The sequence below is a fragment of the Crinia signifera genome, chromosome 12, assembly GCF_055691185.1.
Source record: "Crinia signifera chromosome 12, ASM5569118v1, whole genome shotgun sequence".
Lineage (NCBI taxonomy): Eukaryota > Metazoa > Chordata > Amphibia > Anura > Myobatrachidae > Crinia > Crinia signifera.
This window is the reverse complement of record NC_139228.1, coordinates 15,134,431-15,155,092: the sequence shown is the minus strand read 5'-3', so window position 1 is coordinate 15,155,092 and position 20,662 is coordinate 15,134,431. Positions and strand designations below refer to the sequence as shown.

The 20,662-nt window shown below is 45.2% G+C and overlaps 1 protein-coding gene across 1 annotated transcript in view; it reads left to right on the top strand.

The window, feature by feature from the left end:
- Positions 1 to 19,860, top strand: part of RPRD2 (regulation of nuclear pre-mRNA domain containing 2) — a 56,572-nt gene extending 36,712 nt beyond the window's left edge. The window contains exon 11 of the mRNA XM_083165985.1: positions 15,927 to 19,860. Coding sequence (XP_083022111.1) covers positions 15,927 to 18,412 — 2,486 coding nt within the window. The 3' untranslated portion in view covers positions 18,413 to 19,860. The remainder of the gene's footprint in view (positions 1 to 15,926) is intronic.
- Positions 19,861 to 20,662: the final 802 nt, after the last annotated feature.

The following is a 20,662-nucleotide window of genomic DNA, read 5'->3' as shown; positions in this document are numbered from 1 at the left end:
AATCCTAGCCATTAGAGAGGTTAGATTTACCTCTGGCCGCTCCTGCAGAGGGGGATCCCTTTGTGTCTCAAAGGAGACAGGACGTAGTGTTCCCAGAGTAGTCTGACTTGGAGGAGGTATTCAAAGCAGCCTGGAAAAATCCTGAAAAACGCTTCAAAATATCTAAGCGTTTTAAATCTGCCTTCCCTCTTTAAGAAAGGCGTGGGAGGAACCTCCAATAGTGGATGCTTGGGTGTCCCGCCTATCTAAAAAGGTAGTGCTCCCTGTCCTGGGGACTTTGACCTTTAAAAGATACGGTCGACAGGAAACTAGACAGCACAGTTAAGGCTATATACACGGCCAGTGGCGCGTTTCAACTCCCAGTGCTCGCTAGTTGCTGGATGGCTAAGGCCATATTTACATGGGCCAACCAGATCCAAGAAGGTTTGTTGGGTGACATGGATGTAGCAACAGTGGCTGAAAAGCTGCGTCACATCCAAGAAACAGCAAAAATGTGTAAGGCACAAAAATAATTAGGCGCCATTAATGCACGTAACTCAGCCATGGCTGTCTCGGCCCTTAGGGCCTTATGGTTATGGAAGTGGGTCGCTGATGCGGAATTCATGCGCAGTGTGGAGAGTCTGCCCTTCTCGGGTGACAGATTATTTGGGAGTGAATTAGATGACATAATTTACCAGGCTATGGCCGTCAAGTCCACCTTCCTCCAGTCGGCATCCACACCGGTAAGACGCCCTTTTTCAGGGAATGGCCAGCAGTCCTTTCGGACCTCTAAGTTTCGGCCTAAGGCCAAGGGTGGCTCAGATGCCAACAGAGGTGCTCGTGGTAAGGCCAGAAAGGCAACATCCTCTTTCAGCCGGGACCGTAGTGCAAGCACAGCTGCACCCAAGCCCTCTGCATGACAGGCTCCTCCCACCTCGAGACATTCTCACGGTGGGGGCTCGCTTGAAATATTTCAGCCACGTGTGGGATGCTTCATCCCTCGACCCGTGGGTCAGGGATATTGTTTCACATGGTTACAAGCTGGAGTTCGAAAGACCGCCCCCCTAAAAGTTTTTCAGGTCGGGACTCCCGGCAGCTGCGGAGGATCGCAGGATCCTCAGGCAAGCGGTGCAAAAATTGGTACATGCTTAAGTAATAATACCTGTACCGGCACTGGAGCGGAGCCAGGGATGCTTCTCCAACCTGTTCGTAGTACCAAAGCCGGACCGCTTGGTCAGACCGATCCTCAACTTAAAATCCTTGAACCCTTATTGTCGGGTATTCAAGTTCCGCATGGAATCGACGTGAAAGATGCCTATCTTCACGTACCGGTGTGGGGACCACACCAGGCGTACTTAAGGTTCGCCATACTGGACGAGCAGTTCCTGTTTCAGACCCTACCGTTTGGCCTGTCCACCGATTCACGCGTCACCAAGGTAATGGCAGAAATGATGTTCCTTCTGAGGGCTTAGGGGATAAACATAATTTAAATATCTGGACAACCTGCTCTTGAAGGCAGTCAGAGGGCAATAGAGACTACCAGTCGTGTACTGTCAGACGTTGAAATGTGGGGAAAGGGGAAGTGGAGGATGGAACAGAGCACAGGTAGTAGTAGGTAAAATTGGTATGGGTATGTATCGACGAGTCCACAATTCAAGATAATATAGGAGGCCTGTTTAGAGGAATCTCAACAGATAGTTGGCGTGGAGGTGCACCCTAGAGAGTAAATATATATGCAAAGGAAAAAAGAAAAAAGACTCTCTCTTTGTTGGGGCACTCTTTGAAGATGATTACTATTATGTAATCAAAAACTTGTAACGATATGTCATATGATATTAGCGGTAAGTCATAAGTAACAACATAAGCATGAGTGGCAAGGTATAAGTAGGAGCATCCTGTGGCCAATAAGACTGGGATGTAGTAGGCTAGTTAACGACGCTAGTAACACTTGACGGAGTGGGTAAGATTGACCCAACTCACGATATGGTACGATTTAAAATGTAACTTTTATTTAAATATTGGTTTAAAATGTACACTAGACAAGAACGTTTTTTAGGCGCTCACACACACACATATAACATATAAATATAATAATCACAAATTCAGAGATTCACCCTAACTTGGGTGTGCCCTATGGGCATAAAATCCCCTGGTTCTGTGGCACTATGTATTCTCGACTCCGCAGAGTACAGGTAGGTCCCAGATAGCAGGACAGTAGAGAATGTCTCAAAAAATGAGTCTATGAAGTGGGACTAAATTGTTATGGCCCCACCCCTAAGCCAGGTGAAATTTCATAGCATAGTTAATGCGCTAGATGGGGTCACCTGCGTGTCACTAGACCGGGGTGTTAAGCTATATACGCTTACTGGGATTCACTTGGTCAGGACCACAGGCTATCCATTAAAGAGTGGAGATGTAATGGATAGCTCAGTACATAAGATTTAACCACAGTGGATAATTTGTATCAAGTATTGTTAGAACAGTGAGTATTTTTTAAAACATTGTCTCGAAGGGGTAGCAGTCCTTCTGCTGAGTTTAACTGTTCAAAAAAAGGGGGGGTGAAATGTGGGCTGACTAGTGATCCTCCTAGTTTGTTTGCCAAAAAGAGAAAATATGCATTTAATTTGTAATAAGATTCCACAATCTTGGGAATCTAATTTCATCAGTAATAAGCTTGCCTTCCAAGCCGGCGGTCTTATCTGCTTATAACCGTCTACAAAAAGCGCCTGTCATCAGCAGTATATTGATCAGTAAGCCGACACCAGAGTATGTCTCATTCACTGCGGTCAGACTGTGGTCTTATGCATAACCGACAAAGTAGAGATTGTCACAGTCTACCTGCCACCATGTCGGCAGTTACACATATATCGACTACGAAGATTGGTATTTAATAGCAGTTGGCACAAATAAACAAATCAACAAATGAACCAATGAACAAATTGGTTTAATCCAAGCTGTAGCAACCGTGTTGGTTGTATTTAGCCGACAGCTATCGTGTCGACAGTCACAGTCTGCCTGCCACCATATCGGCAGTTATACATATATTGGCAACAAAGATTGATATTCAATAGCAGTTGGCACGAATAAACAAATCAACAAATAGACAAATTGGTTTGATCCAGGCTGTAGCAACCTCGTATTGGTTGTGTTTAGCCGACAAATATCGTGTCGACAAAATAAGTTGTGCTGTCTGTATTTTCTGATTTTGTCTAAACCAGTCTCTAGCTATCAACAATGTGCATGATGTCAAATCGGCATTCTGGATAACAGTTTTTATAAGTGACAATTAATATCTATTAAATCACCAGCGGCTCAGGTATTGTTTATGTGTACAGATCTCTATGTCACAGTATGTTGGAATTTATACAGATATTCCCGCTAGGTGGTTGGATAGGAATTGGGGATATTAGGGTGGGGAATGGGGAAGGGGGTTTCAAACACACGGAAAAAAGGGGGAAGAGGAGCACAACAGGAAAGGAAAGAAGAGAGAGTAGAAAAAAGAAAAAAGAAAAAGAAAAAGGGGGGACCAGATGGAGATAAGAGTCTGACTGTATCCAAAGGGTATGAGTGATCCCACCGACTTTATATACCCTTAACAAAGGTGGGGTAGTCTGGTTCGAGGATTGGAAAGTCTCCTTTTCCCCTCTGACAGGCTGCCCACTTCCAAATGTCAGCTGCCACCTGATAGTAGTGGGCTCTTATGGGTATTGTGGGGGAAGAACTCTGCCCAAAATGGAGTCAGTAAGATAGAGATAGGTGTTACCCTTTAGTGCAAAAGCGGCTGCTGCCCACCTGGTATACCCATCACTAGGGGTGGAATACTGTATGAGACTAGGAGGGGTCTCCCTTCTCCTGTCATACCTTCATACGCCCCAAGTAAGCTGCCATCTTTGGTTAGATGGGCTTTTTTAGGTATGGTGGGTGAGCGGGCTTATTATCACACTGGGGGGATTTTTGGCACCTATTAGAATGATTATAGTGGAGAGAAGATTAGAGGGGAGGACGGAAGGTAGCGGGTAGGAGGTAAAGGGAAGAGCCGGGAGGGGAAGGAGGTTTAAGGAGTGCGGGTAAATGGATACCTGTAAGTGCACGCTCTGTGCTTAGGCGGCACTGTGACTATCCCGTCAGGTATGTTGTGACTGCAGTGTCAGGAACGGTCTCCGCGGTGTTCCCGTGGAGAGGGCTGTAAGAGCCAAGGCTGGTTTAAGTCTGCTGCCGTCGATGTGTTGAGGTGGCACTGTAATTAGTCAGGCATCATGTGGCTGCTGCGGCTGTGTACTTTTTCCACGATAGATGCGTGGAGAGGGCTGCAGGGCTCCAGGTGTCAGGAGCGCTAGAGTAGTGTTGGAGCCGGTCTGCAGCGCGGTTACTGTTGCTGCGGCTGGTCAGGCAGAGCAGGACTACAGGTGTCGGAGGCGCTGGGATAGCGCTGAAGCCGGTCTGCGGCGTAGCTGCTGCTGCTGCGGCTGGTGGTGTCAGAGGCGCTGGGATAGCGCTGAAGCCGGTCTGCGGCGTGGCTGCTGCGGCTGGTAAGGTAAGAATCGGGAGGCGCTCAGTAATTGCGTCCCTCCCACTAGAAACCAACGATCGTTTCACCTCTCTGGCTTCTACACCTTAACCCTGAAGAAGCCAGAGAGGTGAAACGATCGTTGGTTTCTAGTGGGAGGGACGCAATTACTGAGCGCCTCCCGATTCTTACCTTACCAGCCGCAGCAGCCACGCCGCAGACCGGCTTCAGCGCTATCCCAGCGCCTCTGACACCAGCAGCAGCAGCAGCTACGCCGCAGACCGGCTTCAGCGCTATCCCAGCGCCTCCGACACCTGTAGTCCTGCTCTGCCTGACCAGCCGCAGCAACAGTAACCGCGCTGCAGACCGGCTCCAACACTACTCTAGCGCTCCTGACACCTGGAGCCCTGCAGCCCTCTCCACGCATCTATCGTGGAAAAAGTACACAGCCGCAGCAGCCACATGATGCCTGACTAATTACAGTGCCACCTCAACACATCGACGGCAGCAGACTTAAACCAGCCTTGGCTCTTACAGCCCTCTCCACGGGAACACCGCGGAGACCGTTCCTGACACTGCAGTCACAACATACCTGACGGGATAGTCACAGTGCCGCCTAAGCACAGAGCGTGCACTTACAGGTATCCATTTACCCGCACTCCTTAAACCTCCTTCCCCTCCCGGCTCTTCCCTTTACCTCCTACCCGCTACCTTCCGTCCTCCCCTCTAATCTTCTCTCCACTATAATCATTCTAATAGGTGCCAAAAATCCCCCCAGTGTGATAATAAGCCCGCTCACCCACCATACCTAAAAAAGCCCATCTAACCAAAGATGGCAGCTTACTTGGGGCGTATGAAGGTATGACAGGAGAAGGGAGACCCCTCCTAGTCTCATACAGTATTCCACCCCTAGTGATGGGTATACCAGGTGGGCAGCAGCCGCTTTTGCACTAAAGGGTAACACCTATCTCTATCTTACTGACTCCATTTTGGGCAGAGTTCTTCCCCCACAATACCCATAAGAGCCCACTACTATCAGGTGGCAGCTGACATTTGGAAGTGGGCAGCCTGTCAGAGGGGAAAAGGAGACTTTCCAATCCTCGAACCAGACTACCCCACCTTTGTTAAGGGTATATAAAGTCGGTGGGATCACTCATACCCTTTGGATACAGTCAGACTCTTATCTCCATCTGGTCCCCCCTTTTTCTTTTTCTTTTTTCTACTCTCTCTTCTTTCCTTTCCTGTTGTGCTCCTCTTCTCCCCCCTTTTTTCCGTGTGTTTGAAACCCCCTTCCCCATTCCCCACCCTAATATCCCCAATTCCTATCCAACCACCTAGCGAGAATATCTGTATAAATTCCAACATACTGTGACATAGAGATCTGTACACATAAACAATACCTGAGCCGCTGGTGATTTAATAGATATTAATTGTCACTTATAAAAACTGTTATCCAGAATGCCGATTTGACATCATGCACATTGTTGATAGCTAGAGACTGGTTTAGACAAAATCAGAAAATACAGACAGCACAACTTATTTTGTCGACACGATATTTGTCGGCTAAACACAACCAATACGAGGTTGCTACAGCCTGGATCAAACCAATTTGTCTATTTGTTGATTTGTTTATTCGTGCCAACTGCTATTGAATATCAATCTTTGTTGCCAATATATGTATAACTGCCGATATGGTGGCAGGCAGACTGTGACTGTCGACACGATAGCTGTCGGCTAAATACAACCAACACGGTTGCTACAGCTTGGATTAAACCAATTTGTTCATTGGTTCATTTGTTGATTTGTTTATTTGTGCCAACTGCTATTAAATACCAATCTTCGTAGTCGATATATGTATAACTGCCGACATGGTGGCAGGTAGACTGTGACAATCTCTACTTTGTCGGTTATGCACCAGACCACAGTCTGACCGCAGTGAATGAGACATACTCTGGTGTCGGCTTACTGATCAATATACTGCTGATGACAGGCGCTTTTTGTAGACGGTTATAAGCAGATAAGACCGCCGGCTTGGAAGGCAAGCTTATTACTGATGAAATTAGATTCCCAAGATTGTGGAATCTTATTACAAATTAAATGCATATTTTCTCTTTTTGGCAAACAAACTAGGAGGATCACTAGTCAGCCCACATTTCACCCCCCCTTTTTTTGAACAGTTAAACTCAGCAGAAGGACTGCTACCCCTTCGAGACAATGTTTTAAAAAATACTCACTGTTCTAACAATACTTGATACAAATTATCCACTGTGGTTAAATCTTATGTACTGAGCTATCCATTACATCTCCACTCTTTAATGGATAGCCTGTGGTCCTGACCAAGTGAATCCCAGTAAGCGTATATAGCTTAACACCCCGGTCTAGTGACACGCAGGTGACCCCATCTAGCGCATTAACTATGCTATGAAATTTCACCTGGCTTAGGGGTGGGGCCATAACAATTTAGTCCCACTTCATAGACTCATTTTTTGAGACATTCTCTACAGTCCTGCTATCTGGGACCTACCTGTACTCTGCGGAGTCGAGAATACATAGTGCCACAGAACCAGGGGATTTTATGCCCATAGGGCACACCCAAGTTAGGGTGAATCTCTGAATTTGTGATTATTATATTTATATGTTATATGTGTGTGTGTGAGCGCCTAAAAAACGTTCTTGTCTAGTGTACATTTTAAACCAATATTTAAATAAAAGTTACATTTTAAATCGTACCATATCGTGAGTTGGGTCAATCTTACCCACTCCGTCAAGTGTTACTAGCGTCGTTAACTAGCCTACTACATCCCAGTCTTATTGGCCACAGGATGCTCCTACTTATACCTTGCCACTCATGCTTATGTTGTTACTTATGACTTACCGCTAATATCATATGACATATCGTTACAAGTTTTTGATTACATAATAGTAATCATCTTCAAAGAGTGCCCCAACAAAGAGAGAGTCTTTTTTCTTTTTTCCTTTGCGTGTACTGTCAGACCACAGGTGGATTCTGAACATACCCACGTCCTCGCTAGTGCCAACCCAGCGTCTCCAATTCTTGAGGATGATATTGGACACGGTGGAGAGGAGGGTGTTTCTCCCAGCGCAAAAGATCGCTGCACTCCAGCATTTGCTGTTGGAGGTGCTGTCCCCAGAGAAGGTGTCAGTTTACCTGTGTATCAGGTTGAGGGGAAAGATGGTGGCCTCATTCGAGGCACTCCAGTTAAGTCCCACTGGAACACTCTGTAGTGGAATCTCCCTATTAAGCAAGTGGTCCAGATCACACGTCCACATGCACAGGTTAATCCGCCTGTCAGCGAAGGCAAGACCATCTCTGCAGTGGTGGCTCCACTCTCCAAACCTCCTTGCGGGATTCGGAATCCAGGGCTGGATTCTGTTGACAACAGACGCCAGCCTCCTAGGCTGGGGGGCGGTGACAAAAGGGTTGCATTTTCAAGGAAAGTGGAATCCTTTGGAAGCGCAACTCCATATCAACAACTTGGAGCTGAGATCGGTCTAATATGCTCTATTACAGGCTCATTCCCTCTTGGAACATCGGGCGATCCAGGTCCAATCGGACAACACAACGACAGTTGCGTATATGAATCGGCAAGGAGGGCCAAATAGCAGGGGATGCAGTTAAAATCCCGGCGGTCGGGATCCCGGCGTTCAGAATCCCGACCGCCGAAATCCCGACAATTTCTCCCTCCGTGGGTGTCCACGACACCCCTGGAGGGAGAATAAATTAGCGTGCCGAGCGTAGCGACCCCGCAAGGGGGGGGCGATCCACGTCCCCCCCCCCCTTGTCGGGATTCCGGCGTCGGGATTTTGAACGCCGGGATCCCGACCGCCGGGATTTCATACTGAATCCAATAGCAGGGCCTGCATGAGGGAAGCCTCCAAGATCCTTGCCTGGACAGACCTTCATGCAGTAGCGATTTCAGATATCTTCATTCCCGGGGTGGCCAACTGGGAAGCGGACTTTCTCAGCCACCAAGACCTTCACCCTGGGGAATGGGGGCTACATCCCCAGATGTTCGCGAGCATTGTAGATCTGTGGGGAGTACCAGAGAATAGACCTGATGGCCTCCAGAGTCAACAACAAGGTCGACAGATACTGCTCGAGGACGAGAGATTCCCAGGCAGAGGCGGTGGATGCTCTGACTGCGATGTGGTCATACAATCTGGTGTACCGGTCTCCCCCCCCCCCCCCCCCCCCCCTTCCCTTTGTTGGGAAGTGTGTTACAAAGAATCCGAAGCCAAAGGGTGGAGGTAATTCGAATAGCTACAGACTGGCCTCGGAGGGCGTGGTACGCAAGTCTGCAAAACATGCTAGTGGAAAATCCATGGCGACTGCCTCTCAGAAGGGATCTTCTGGTTCAAGGCCCCTTCGTCTACCAGGACTTAACGCGGCTTTGTTTTAATGGCCTGGAATTTGAGCGGCAGATCTTAGTTTAAAAGGGGTTTCATTCCTCTGTCATTGCTACTATGACCCAGGCCAGGAAATCGGTGACAGTGTCACACAATCACAAGTTTTGGTGTAGATACGTGGCATGATTTGAAAAAATGAGTTTTCCACCAGCAAACTTCAAACTGGAACGGTTTCTGCGTATTTTGCAGGTGGGCCTAGAGTTGGGCCTCCTTCCGGGGTCCTTAAAAGTTCAGATGTCTGCCCTTTCTAACTTCTCCTAGAAGTCCTGACATTCTTACAAGGTATCCTACGTATACAGCCTCCGTTTGTGCCTCCAATGGCACCTTGGAACCTGGATTTGGTTCTTGCCTACCTGCAATCATCATGGCTTGAACCATTGGATGCTACAGAATTGAAGCACCTCACCTGGAAGACTGTGATGTTGTGAGCTCTGGCTTCGGCCAGAAGATTGTCTGAGCTGAGCGCTCTTTCATGTAAGAGCCCCTATCTGATTTTTCATCAAGATTGGGCGGAGCTTAGGATGAGACAACAGTTTCTTCCGAAAGTGGTGTCAGCGTTCCATGTGAACCAGACGATTGTAGTACCTTCCAGCTTGGGACATAAGGATATACCAGAATCCTTAGATGTGGTCGGAGCTCTGCAGGTTTACGTCAAGAGGACTGTACGTGTTCGTAAGACAGTATCTTTTTGTGCTTTATGATGCAGAAAAGAAAGGCTGCGCGGCTTCAAAGCAATCAATTGCTAGGTGGATCCGATCCACCATACAACAGGCTTATGTGGCAGCAAAATTGCCGGTTCCGGCTTCTGTGAGAGCTCACTCCACAAGAGCGGTGGGCGCATCCTGGGCGGCTGCTCGGGGTGTTTCGGCATTGCAGCTTTGTAGAGCTGCCACTTGATCAGGTCAACATACCTTTTGGTCAAATTTTATAAGTTTGACACAGTTTGGGCAGGCGGTGTTGCAACAGGCTCCGCACGTTCCCACCCTTTCTGGAAGCTTTGGGAACTCCCCAATTATTGAGACCTCAGTATCCCATATGAATGATAGTGAAAATAGGATTTTAATACCTACCGGTAAATCCTTTTCACGGAGTTCATGTGGGATTCTGAGCGCCCCCTCCTCAGTGCAGTGCTCTGATTGCAATTAGTGTGATCTTGTTCCAGCTGTCCTTGCAGGTTGCAAGACAGCAGCTTTAGTATGCTGTTGTACCTTACAGGACCATTGACCTGAGTTGGAGCATCTGAGTTTTGGTGACTTTTTGCTCCCTACAAATCACTTTTGTGATTTTCAAAGGTTATAATCTTATGACACAGTAACAGGGATAACTACATTTAGTTAAGTGTTGTGGTGTGCTGTTGCGAATCTCACCACATTACTAGTCCATGTTAAATCCTACTTCACACACATTATCCTTACTTTGGGTACGGTGTCTTAACTGGCTAGTAAGGGGAAGTAGAGGGAAGGGGCCAGCACACCCTGGTTGAAGAAATGTATGTGCCTGTCTCCTGTCGGATGTCCCCTATTTCCCAATGTATTGAGTCCTCAGTATCCCATATGAACTCCGTGAAAAGGATTTTCCGGTAGGTATTAAAATCCTATTTTGGTACTCTTTACCTAGAAGGGCGCCCATCGCGGGCATCGCATGTACCAAAAAATCGCATGCTTATGCGACCGACGCTATTACCGCGATTTCCCATAGGGAACAATGTTAATTGTCCCAATTGACCCGATTTTCCATAGGGAACAATGTTAAAAGGCCATATCACGAAAAATGACAGAGTCACTCCTCAAGCGCCAAAGCAAAGTCCTGCAGCTGTATAACCCCAGACGATAGTACAACTGTATACTAGGCACAAACTTCAGAAAAAAATCAAACAAGATTTATGAGGTTCTTCCACAGCGCTGGACCTTTGGAATCAGTATAACCAGGATAGTTCTGATACTCTCAGATAAATGCAATCCACTCCTCTTAAAAAATTCGCAAAAAATTTATTCAGAAAAAATCATGAAAAACTCCACACAAAAAATGGCTTCCACATATCATAAAAAAACTTTAAAAATGTCACAAAAAATACAGTTCCTTCCCACAACACGGTCACTGTTTCCTAGGGAAATGGGTGATTTTGGCTGTAACAAACCAGACCTTCTCTGGGCGACTTGTGATTAAGCTAAAAAAGCAAACAACTCATAGGGACAGATGGAATTCCCGGGTATCTCCTATGGGGCTTTTAAAACACAATTCACAGTCACTTCTCCAAAGGCTTGGAGCAAAAATAGATAAAGAAAAGGACCACTCTCACCCCTCCGTTGTGAATACTGTTCAAGACCCCACCTCGGATCAGGGACGTCACGGCCTTCCACGCTGCCACAGTGGTTGTCCGCGTTGCCCCTTCTCTCTGGATGTTGCCTGTTCAGGGGAAGATGGTATTCACAGAGGCTGCCCTGCCACTGCAGTCTCTGGGTCTCCCTGTCTCTCAGTATCTCCGACTTTTCACTGGCGTTAGTGGAAGCAAGATCTGGATTGCACCAGCCCGTCTCTCACTTCGGTGCGCTGTATGTTATACGGCTGTAATCAGCTGTGCGCCTCTCACTTCCCCCGCCACTTGTAGTCAGGCTTTTAACGGATGGGTGGTCTATGCGGCACTGTCCGTACACCTGTCCGCTCTCACCGGTATTACGGGTGTCGCTCAGCTCACCGCCTATCAGTGGTCCTCCTCTCCTCTCCTGCTATCACCTTAAGTCCTTGTCTGCGAAAACCAGTAGACCGATCATAAAACTCCAGGCTGCTGCCGCCAACGCGTTTCTACCCTCTATGGGTCTTTTTCAAGGCACAGCTGGAGTCAGCGTCTTCTAATTATTTATACCCGCCCTGAGAAAATCTGGTTTGCTCGTTCTGGGGCGCTTCTGTACATGTTACATGGTTCTCTTAAAGTGACATAACTCTATCCCTATCACTCCAATAGATTTTAGATTTCAATCTCATAAAACCATACATAATATAAAACACAATCAAACTATAATAACAAAAACCACCTAAAATTATATCTGCTAAAATAGACTTTGAAGCAGTGCAGTACATATTTTAATCACTGGGGAAGTATCACCTATAATTATTACAAGAACCACTTCATCTCGAACTCTCCGTTTAACCCATTAGGTTGCAGGGTGTCTAATTCGTAAATCCAGCGCATTTCTGCGCGTGCCAGATCACCCATTACATCCATTTTTCTCCAGTTACCCTTTATACAGTCAATGATTTTAAAACTGACTATATCACTAGGTGAACACTGATGTACTTTTTTGAAGTGCGCTGACATACAGTGGGACTCGACACCTTTTCTTATATTGTTCAGGTGTTCTCTTAATCTTATTTTGAAGTGTCTTGTAGTTCTCCCCACGTACTGTTTTCTACATGCACATTCTATTAAATAGATAACATTTTGACTGTTGCATGTAGCAAAATGCTCCATTTTATATGTTTTTTTAGTTACATTTGACATGAAAGTATCTGTTTTATTTCCTTCAGAGCTTTTACAGTGCTTACACCCTGCGCACTCCCCGCACCTAAAGAATCCTTTGCTTTTGATCCTTGTTATCATATTGGGTTTGGGGGCTGATGCACTCCTCACAACCCAATTCTTCACATTCGGGGCTCTTTTATAAATTACATCAGGTTTGTTTGAAATAATATCACATAAAATTGGGTCAGCTTTCAAAAGACCCCAATGTTTTTTCAAAATTTTTTCTATTTCTTTGTGGTCTCTATTATAGGTGGTTATAAACGCTGTTGAACAATCCTTTTTCCCTTTATTTTTATTGTTTGTCAGCAGAGATTTCCTATCTATTTTATCCACTTCTCCCAATGTTTTTTCAAGATCAGTATTGTTATAACCTTTGCTTAGAAATTGATCTTTTACAACCTTCACTTGCTCTTGATATACCTCATTTTTTGTACAGTTTCGTTTTATTCTTCAAAACTGGCTGCCCGGCACCCCTCTCAGCCAGTTCGGGTGATGGTTGCTCCCCTTCCTGATGAATGAGTTGCTATCTGTGGGCTTACTGTAGTTTCTAGTCATGATCTTGGCATCTTCTACATATATCATCAGATCTAGAAAATGAATCTGTACTTCGCTTGATTCAAAGCTTAGTACGATTCCCACATTATTTTCATTAAGGGCTTTCTTAAACACTTCCAAAGCTTCTTTACCTCCTCGCCACACAAACATCACGTCATCTATGTAGCGATGGTATGTGACCAAATTCGCCCCCAGTTCCCGCCACACATGAGACTCCTCCCACATCCCCATGAAAATATTGGCGAAACTGGGGGCGAATTTCGTCCCCATCGCTGTCCCAGCGCACTGCATGAACCACTCCTCCTTAAACACAAAATAATTATTTTTTAATATAAAACCAATACTCTCTAAAATAAAAGCCTTTAAATCCTCATTAAAATTTTCATTAGTGAGTGCTGCATCAATTGCTTTCAGGCCATCTTCGTGCTGAATGATTGTATACAAAGATGATACATCGGCCGATACCAATATATCACCTTCTCTCCATACTACTTTATCCAATTTATTAATTATATATATATATGTTTTATATTATGTATGGTTTTATGAGATTGAAATCTAAAATCTATTGGAGTGATAGGGATAGAGTTATGTCACTTTAAGAGAACCATGTAACATGTACAGAAGCGCCCCAGAACGAGCAAACCAGATTTTCTCAGGGCGGGTATAAATAATTAGAAGACGCTGACTCCAGCTGTGCCTTGAAAAAGACCCATAGAGGGTAGAAACGCGTTGGCGGCAGCAGCCTGGAGTTTTATGATCGGTCTACTGGTTTTCGCAGACAAGGACTTAAGGTGATAGCAGGAGAGGAGAGGAGGACCACTGATAGGCGGTGAGCTGAGCGACACCCGTAATACCGGTGAGAGCGGACAGGTGTACGGACAGTGCCGCATAGACCACCCATCCGTTAAAAGCCTGACTACAAGTGGCGGGGGAAGTGAGAGGCGCACAGCTGATTACAGCCGTATAACATACAGCGCACCGAAGTGAGAGACGGGCTGGTGCAATCCAGATCTTGCTTCCACTAACGCCAGTGAAAAGTCAGAGATACTGAGAGACAGGGAGACCCAGAGACTGCAGTGGCAGGGCAGCCTCTGTGAATACCATCTTCCCCTGAACAGGCAACATCCAGAGAGAAGGGGCAACGCGGACAACCACTGTGGCAGCGTGGAAGGCCGTGACGTCCCTGATCCGAGGTGGGGTCTTGAACAGTATTCACAACGGAGGGGTGAGAGTGGTCCTTTTCTTTATCTATTTTTGCTCCAAGCCTTTGGAGAAGTGACTGTGAATTGTGTTTTAAAAGCCCCATAGGAGATACCCGGGAATTCCATCTGTCCCTATGAGTTGTTTGCTTTTTTAGCTTAATCACAAGTCGCCCAGAGAAGGTCTGGTTTGTTACAGCCAAAATCACCCATTTCCCTAGGAAACAGTGACCGTGTTGTGGGAAGGAACTGTGTTTTTTGTGACATTTTTAAAGTTTTTTTATGATATGTGGAAGCCATTTTTTGTGTGGAGTTTTTCATGATTTTTTCTGAATAAATTTTTTGCGAATTTTTTAAGAGGAGTGGATTGCATTTATCTGAGAGTATCAGAACTATCCTGGTTATACTGATTCCAAAGGTCCAGCGCTGTGGAAGAACCTCATAAATCTTGTTTGATTTTTTTCTGAATGTTAAAAGGCCCACAGAGGCCAAATAGCCACCCTGAAGTGTGAAATGGCCCCCCCAATTGTTAACGCCACCCCACGATCAACGTGAACCCGAAGCGTGGCGAGCGCAGCGGTACGCGTACTACGGACCTTTTCATACCCCCACTATCCATGTCGGCGTGGAGTTGAGAATAGAAAGTGTGGCGAGCCCCGCGGACACCTGTGAAGCCCGCGAGGGGACGCGGACACCTGTGAAGCCCGCGAGGGGACGCGGACACCTGTGAAGCCCGCGAGGGGACGCGGACACCTGTGAAGCCCGCGAGGGGACGCGGACACCTGTGAAGCCCGCGAGGGGACGCGGACACCTGTGAAGCCCGCGTCCCCTCGCGGGGCTCGCCACGCTTTCTATTCTCAACTCCACGCCGACGTGGATAGTGGGGGTATGAAAAGGTCGTAGGACTTGTACCGCCGCCCCTCGCTGCGCTCGCCACGCTTTGGGTTGACCTTGATCGTGGGGTGGCGTTAACAATTGAGGGGGCCATTTCACACTTCAGGGTGCCTATTTGGCCTCTGTGGGCCATTTAACATTGTTCCCTATGGAAAATCGGGTCAGTTGGGACATTTAACATTGTTCCCTATGGGAAATTGCGGTAATCGCGTCGGTCGCATCGCATGCGATTTTTTGATCGCATGCGATGCGACCGACGCGATTTTTTTACCTTACGATGCCCAAGATCAAAATCGTGGGCGCCCTTCTAGGTAAAGAGTACCCCTATTTTTCCACTGTAGATTTTTTTTTTACTTTTTTGGTCTTTTCAAATTCTAAAGCTCTTAAACAGTGTTCATTAGATTGAATATATTAGAAAAATATCAGGTGATACAGCTGTATATTATTTACTTGGCCATCCCTATCGAGGTGTGTGTGTATGCCCACTGACTGTATTTATATATAACTCTGCAAATCTCCATTGGTAACGCGGAGTGAATACCTGACATAATTGGGAAGTACTCCTGATCTGCAGGAGGAAACCTCTTCATAATGTTAAATATATTTGTTTGGAATTTAAGTAAATTGTTGTTTTTATCGTTTTTAAAAAGGTTTAATTGAGTTTTAAATATGCTCTATGAAATGTAGTTTTGTATTTACATTTGTGCAATGTTTAATTTCTGCCCTCTATACTCATTGTTTATCTGTTCAAGGATTCTTAGGGTGAGTCGCCCTTTTATTTTAATATTTCCGTATTTGATGTTTACTTCAAGTAATATGGCTGTCTTGGCTTATTTTACAGGCCTGTCGTCTTTGATTCAAAGTGTAGCTGCGAGCAGTGCCCTGCAAAGCGGATCTGTAACACTCAGTACTTCAACAGCTCCAATGAACACTACTGTGCAAACTGTAAAAGACCGAAATACTACATCTGTAACTCCCCCTTTTTTACCTAAGAGCTACAGTTACTCCCCCACAAACTCAAACCGTAATGTTTCTTCCACCTCTGTCTGCAAGCCAGCTGTTCCATCTAGTTCAAATGTAAAACAAACAGGTAATACAGCTGGTTTTGCAGCACAACCAAATATATCGACAGAGAAGATAGTCAACCAGCCCCCGGAGATGCCTAAACCTGCTGAGACTGAACCTTCCAGTCTAGAAATGAAAATTCATAATTTTTTGAAGGGAAATCCAGGCTTTAGTGGTCTAGACCTGAACATTCCCATCCTTAGTGGTTTAGGTTCTACTGCTGCGCCGGACACCTCTTCAGAGTTTCACAGCGGGCCTACGAGCACCTCTCTGGATAATGTGGATGGAACACCAGTCCGTGATGAAAGAAGCGGTACCCCTACTCAAGATGAGATGATGGACAAGCAGACTGCAGGCAATGTCGATAGTGTGTCATTGTTATCGAAAATAATAAGCTCTGGCTCCTCAACACCCAGCAATTCAAGATCTCCTCTCTTGAATAAAGACAATGAGTTTCAGATGCATCGGTCGATACCACCCTACAGACCTTTTGGTGTTGATGGAAATTCGCCCAATGCATACCAGCAGTCATCGGATACTATGGAGAAACCCTCACTGGTTGACTCTGCTCTGGATAAGTTTTTTCCAGATATATCATTTCACGAAGATGAAGACTATCGAGACTTTGAGTTTTCTGGGCATTCATCTGATGCCCTTGGTAATCTTGATAAAAGGTCATCAAAAACCATTCTAAATACAAACCTACACTTGGATTCAATGGAATATCCACCAGTTACACAAAGCTTCAGCCAGTCCCAAGATTTTAATAGACAATCATTTCCTCATTCTGTAAATCCTCCTTTTGTTTCTGGCGAGAATAGTGGCCAGTTGCCGCCATCTACTGATATGTATGGTGGCTATAATTTAAGAGGGAATAATCTTGAGGGTAGCGGTTCATCTTCTCCAAAAAAAAATGAACCGTTTTACCCATCAGATACCAATCATAACTTGGCATTGTTGCATTCTGTAATGCCATCACAAACCCAGTATTCAGATTCTTCTCATGTTCCTCAAAACAGGCATTCAGCCTTTCACCCCAAGAATAATAACCCTACGCGGACAAGTGTCGAACAATCGGCCTCTACTATTTCAGCATCCACGGCAATGGAGTTCAAAAATATGCTTAAGAATGCTTCCCTTAGAACATCTGAGAACTCTTTTAGCCAAGCAAGTGTAAATGAAGATTCTCATATCTCTAGGCTTGGTCACAATAGGGTAACTCCCGAAGACCGTTCAGAAGAGCAGTATCGCATTGAAACTAGAGTTTCTTCTTCTTGTGCAGACTTGTCCGATAGTTCAGAGGAAAAAGGGGCTCCCATTGAAACATTGGGATATCACAATGTCGGTAACGTGAGGATTTCTGGGGAACCTATTAAAACTGTAGAGTCAATGAGGGTTGGCATGAAGGGAGGCAGAGGCCATGGGATAGACGGGGGTAGAAGTGGTTGGTTTGATGATGGTCCTCCGAGTGTTGATAAACAGGCTTCAGTCACTAGCAGTGGTGGGGTTGGGTTTAAAACACAATATGAGGAGCACTTACCGCGATTTCCAGAATCTGTGAGTGACTTCAGAGCAAAAAATATTCCTGCTTTTGACCATCACTTACCACCACCATCTCTGGTTTCTCCAATGGATCGCGGTGTTCCTTTTCCAATGGATCAGACCATGCCGCCTCCTTGCCCACCTCCTGGTTTACCACCTGACCATGGAAATATTTTTCCTAGTGATATGCCGATTCCCTCGCATATACCCCCTGGGGAGCCACCTAAAACCTTACCACATATTGCTCACCCTCCACCAACAGACCATGGAGGAAACCCATTTACTGTGCATCACTCAGCAGAACATGGTGGCATTCCATTTTCACCACCACCACATCTAGATATGCGGAACCCGTTCTCTCAGGACCATGGTGCTCTCCATCAAGCTGCTATGAAGGAACCTTTCACCATGCACCCAGGTCCAACAAGGGAACATGAACCTTTTTCCCGTGACCATAATAATCAGCACAACCAAACTCTTGGTAGAATAAATGAGCCAATGGGCCATAATCCTGTAGACCACCATAGAGGTTTTAGTGGCCCTCCCCATCACTTTGCCCCACATCACAGAGACCATATGAACACTGGTGGCTTAAGGACACAGCGACCTCAATTCAGGCCTAGAGAACCATACCACAATTTAAAACGACCACGGCCGCCTTTTGGAAGGGGACCACAGTTTTTCCCCCCAAAACGTCCTTATTTCCCACCAAGGTACTAACCCAAACCTGATAATGTTTTTGAAGTTGTGGCACTGGCTTTTTGTAGCTGTCCAGTTAAGCCTGCGTTTGGTCTGGAATCTCTGAGATCTTAAACTAATATCTGAGCTAAATCAGAAAAGTGTGTTCATTGTTCACAAAGTTATTTGAAAAGTCCAAAAAATTTATGTTGGACGTTTTTTCTATTTTTTATTTTTAAATGTTTTCACGTAACTCAAATGAGGCTGACGTTCTAAAGAGGTTGTTCGAAAACATGATGATGATGCTGTTGTCTTTAACAAATGCCCAACTTCAAACTAATAAACCATACCTGAATCAATCTGTGGAGTCACGCCTACCCAGATCAACCAATTGCTTTCTATATACCCGATAGGTGAGTCACAAGGGGAAGTTATCAGCAGATCAGTGGTATTTTTGAGGCTATGTAATGGAAATCTGTCTCTTAAAATGTTAACGTTTCTTCCTCTACCTGCTCCCTCTAATTCTCTCCACACTGTACAGTCGAAAGAAATGCAACTCCAAACGCAGTTAAGCTACATCCAGCATGACGCGTTTCAGGACTTAACCCGGCTATGATGAATTGCAGCCTGAGGTCCTTGGAGTATGAGGAGGAGAGTATGAACACTTGGTGGCATTTACGATACGCCCAAGTTGTACTTTGTTTTTGTTTAGTATGTTTTACGCATTTGAGAGTAGTCACAAGTTCTTCATAACATGTTGGTTTATACTATTGGCAAATTTATATGCCCAGTGTTTGTACTTGACACATAAGAGATGTTTTTTACATTCAGTTTTAACCTGTATAATGCATACAAATCTAATATTCTTTAGTTGTGTGTGTGTGTAACATGACCCTGCAAATACTGAAGTGCGTAATTAGATGCGCAAAAAATGTAAGGCCTTCGTTACCACCGCTTTCCACAATCGGCTGTCATCTAACGCCATGAAGCTTACATATGTCATAACTTGTGGAAGTGAAGCAAAATAAGATTAACATAAAATGTTTTTGTATGTGTTTAGGGTAGCCTGTATGTACACAGAAGTGCATGTAGTAAATATATGCATAATCTAGTATGACTTCCACTGAGAACATGGTCTTTTTGGTTTTTAAAATAGTTTTTGAAAAACAAAAAAAGTGCATACTGGCACTTTCTTAACCGAAACAGCACTTTTACACGGACTGTGTAACTGTTCATCCGTACAGATCTTGGCACTATGCATCTATTGGTATCTTGCGTTGCACCACAAATGTTAGAATATTTGGTATACAACTTGATCTCCAAATGTTATTGAATGTAAAAAAAAAAAAAAAAAAAAAATTGCCAAAAAATTAAAACATTCTCTTCTTCCCTGAAGTTGACCACTGCTTGTTAGTGTAATGGCTTTTGCAGTGTGTTGCTTCATTTATTGGAAAGCCACAACCTTGGTGTATAATCAAAAAAAAAAATAATTAGCATTTTTAAAATGATCATGAAAGCTTTTGTAGTCTGTGGGTTTAAACCCGAACCATAGGGGCTTGAAGGGCGACAGTCTCAGATTGGATCTGCATGAAACTTTACAAGACTTGTGTGAAACATGAAATCACTTGCTTTACGTACTCTGTAGGGTTACGGCATTACACCAATAACTGTGAAGGTGAACATCTGCTACTGGAGTCTTTCTACAACTTTTTCCAAATTGGGAACACACAGTACAAATTGAATGGGGTTACTGCTGTAGTTAGACTTGACCAATAGTTCTTCAGAAAACTTCTGCACTGTAGGGTTATATTTACTGAAGTGTGAATTGTTAGAAGTGCTAGATGTTGCCCATAGTCAAGTTCTACTTCTTTTTCTACCACCTTCTGTAGGATAATAGCTAGAATCTGTTTGCTATGGGCAACATCGCACTTCTAAAAATGTACACTTTAGTAAATCTACTACTAGGTGAGGAAATTGAACTGTGTACGATAACTGCTACATACAGTTTATGGGGCCTACACACGTAGCTTAGAAAATGCCCCTACATCGCTCCATGTGTAAGGTCGATAGCAATGTTTGGCCCTCTGCTTTGCAATTGCCCGGCGATTAATATCCGGGGAACACTGACCCTGACAGATTGCTCAGCAAACAGCGTTGACACATGGCTGTGTGCTGAGGGATCTCACAAATGCTCAGCGTGTGCAGGCTCTATTAGTTATGTTGGTCTTCTGAGGACTATTTAAAATTGATCCCAATTTATTGTTGCAAGCCTTGTTCGTTGTTTCATGCTAC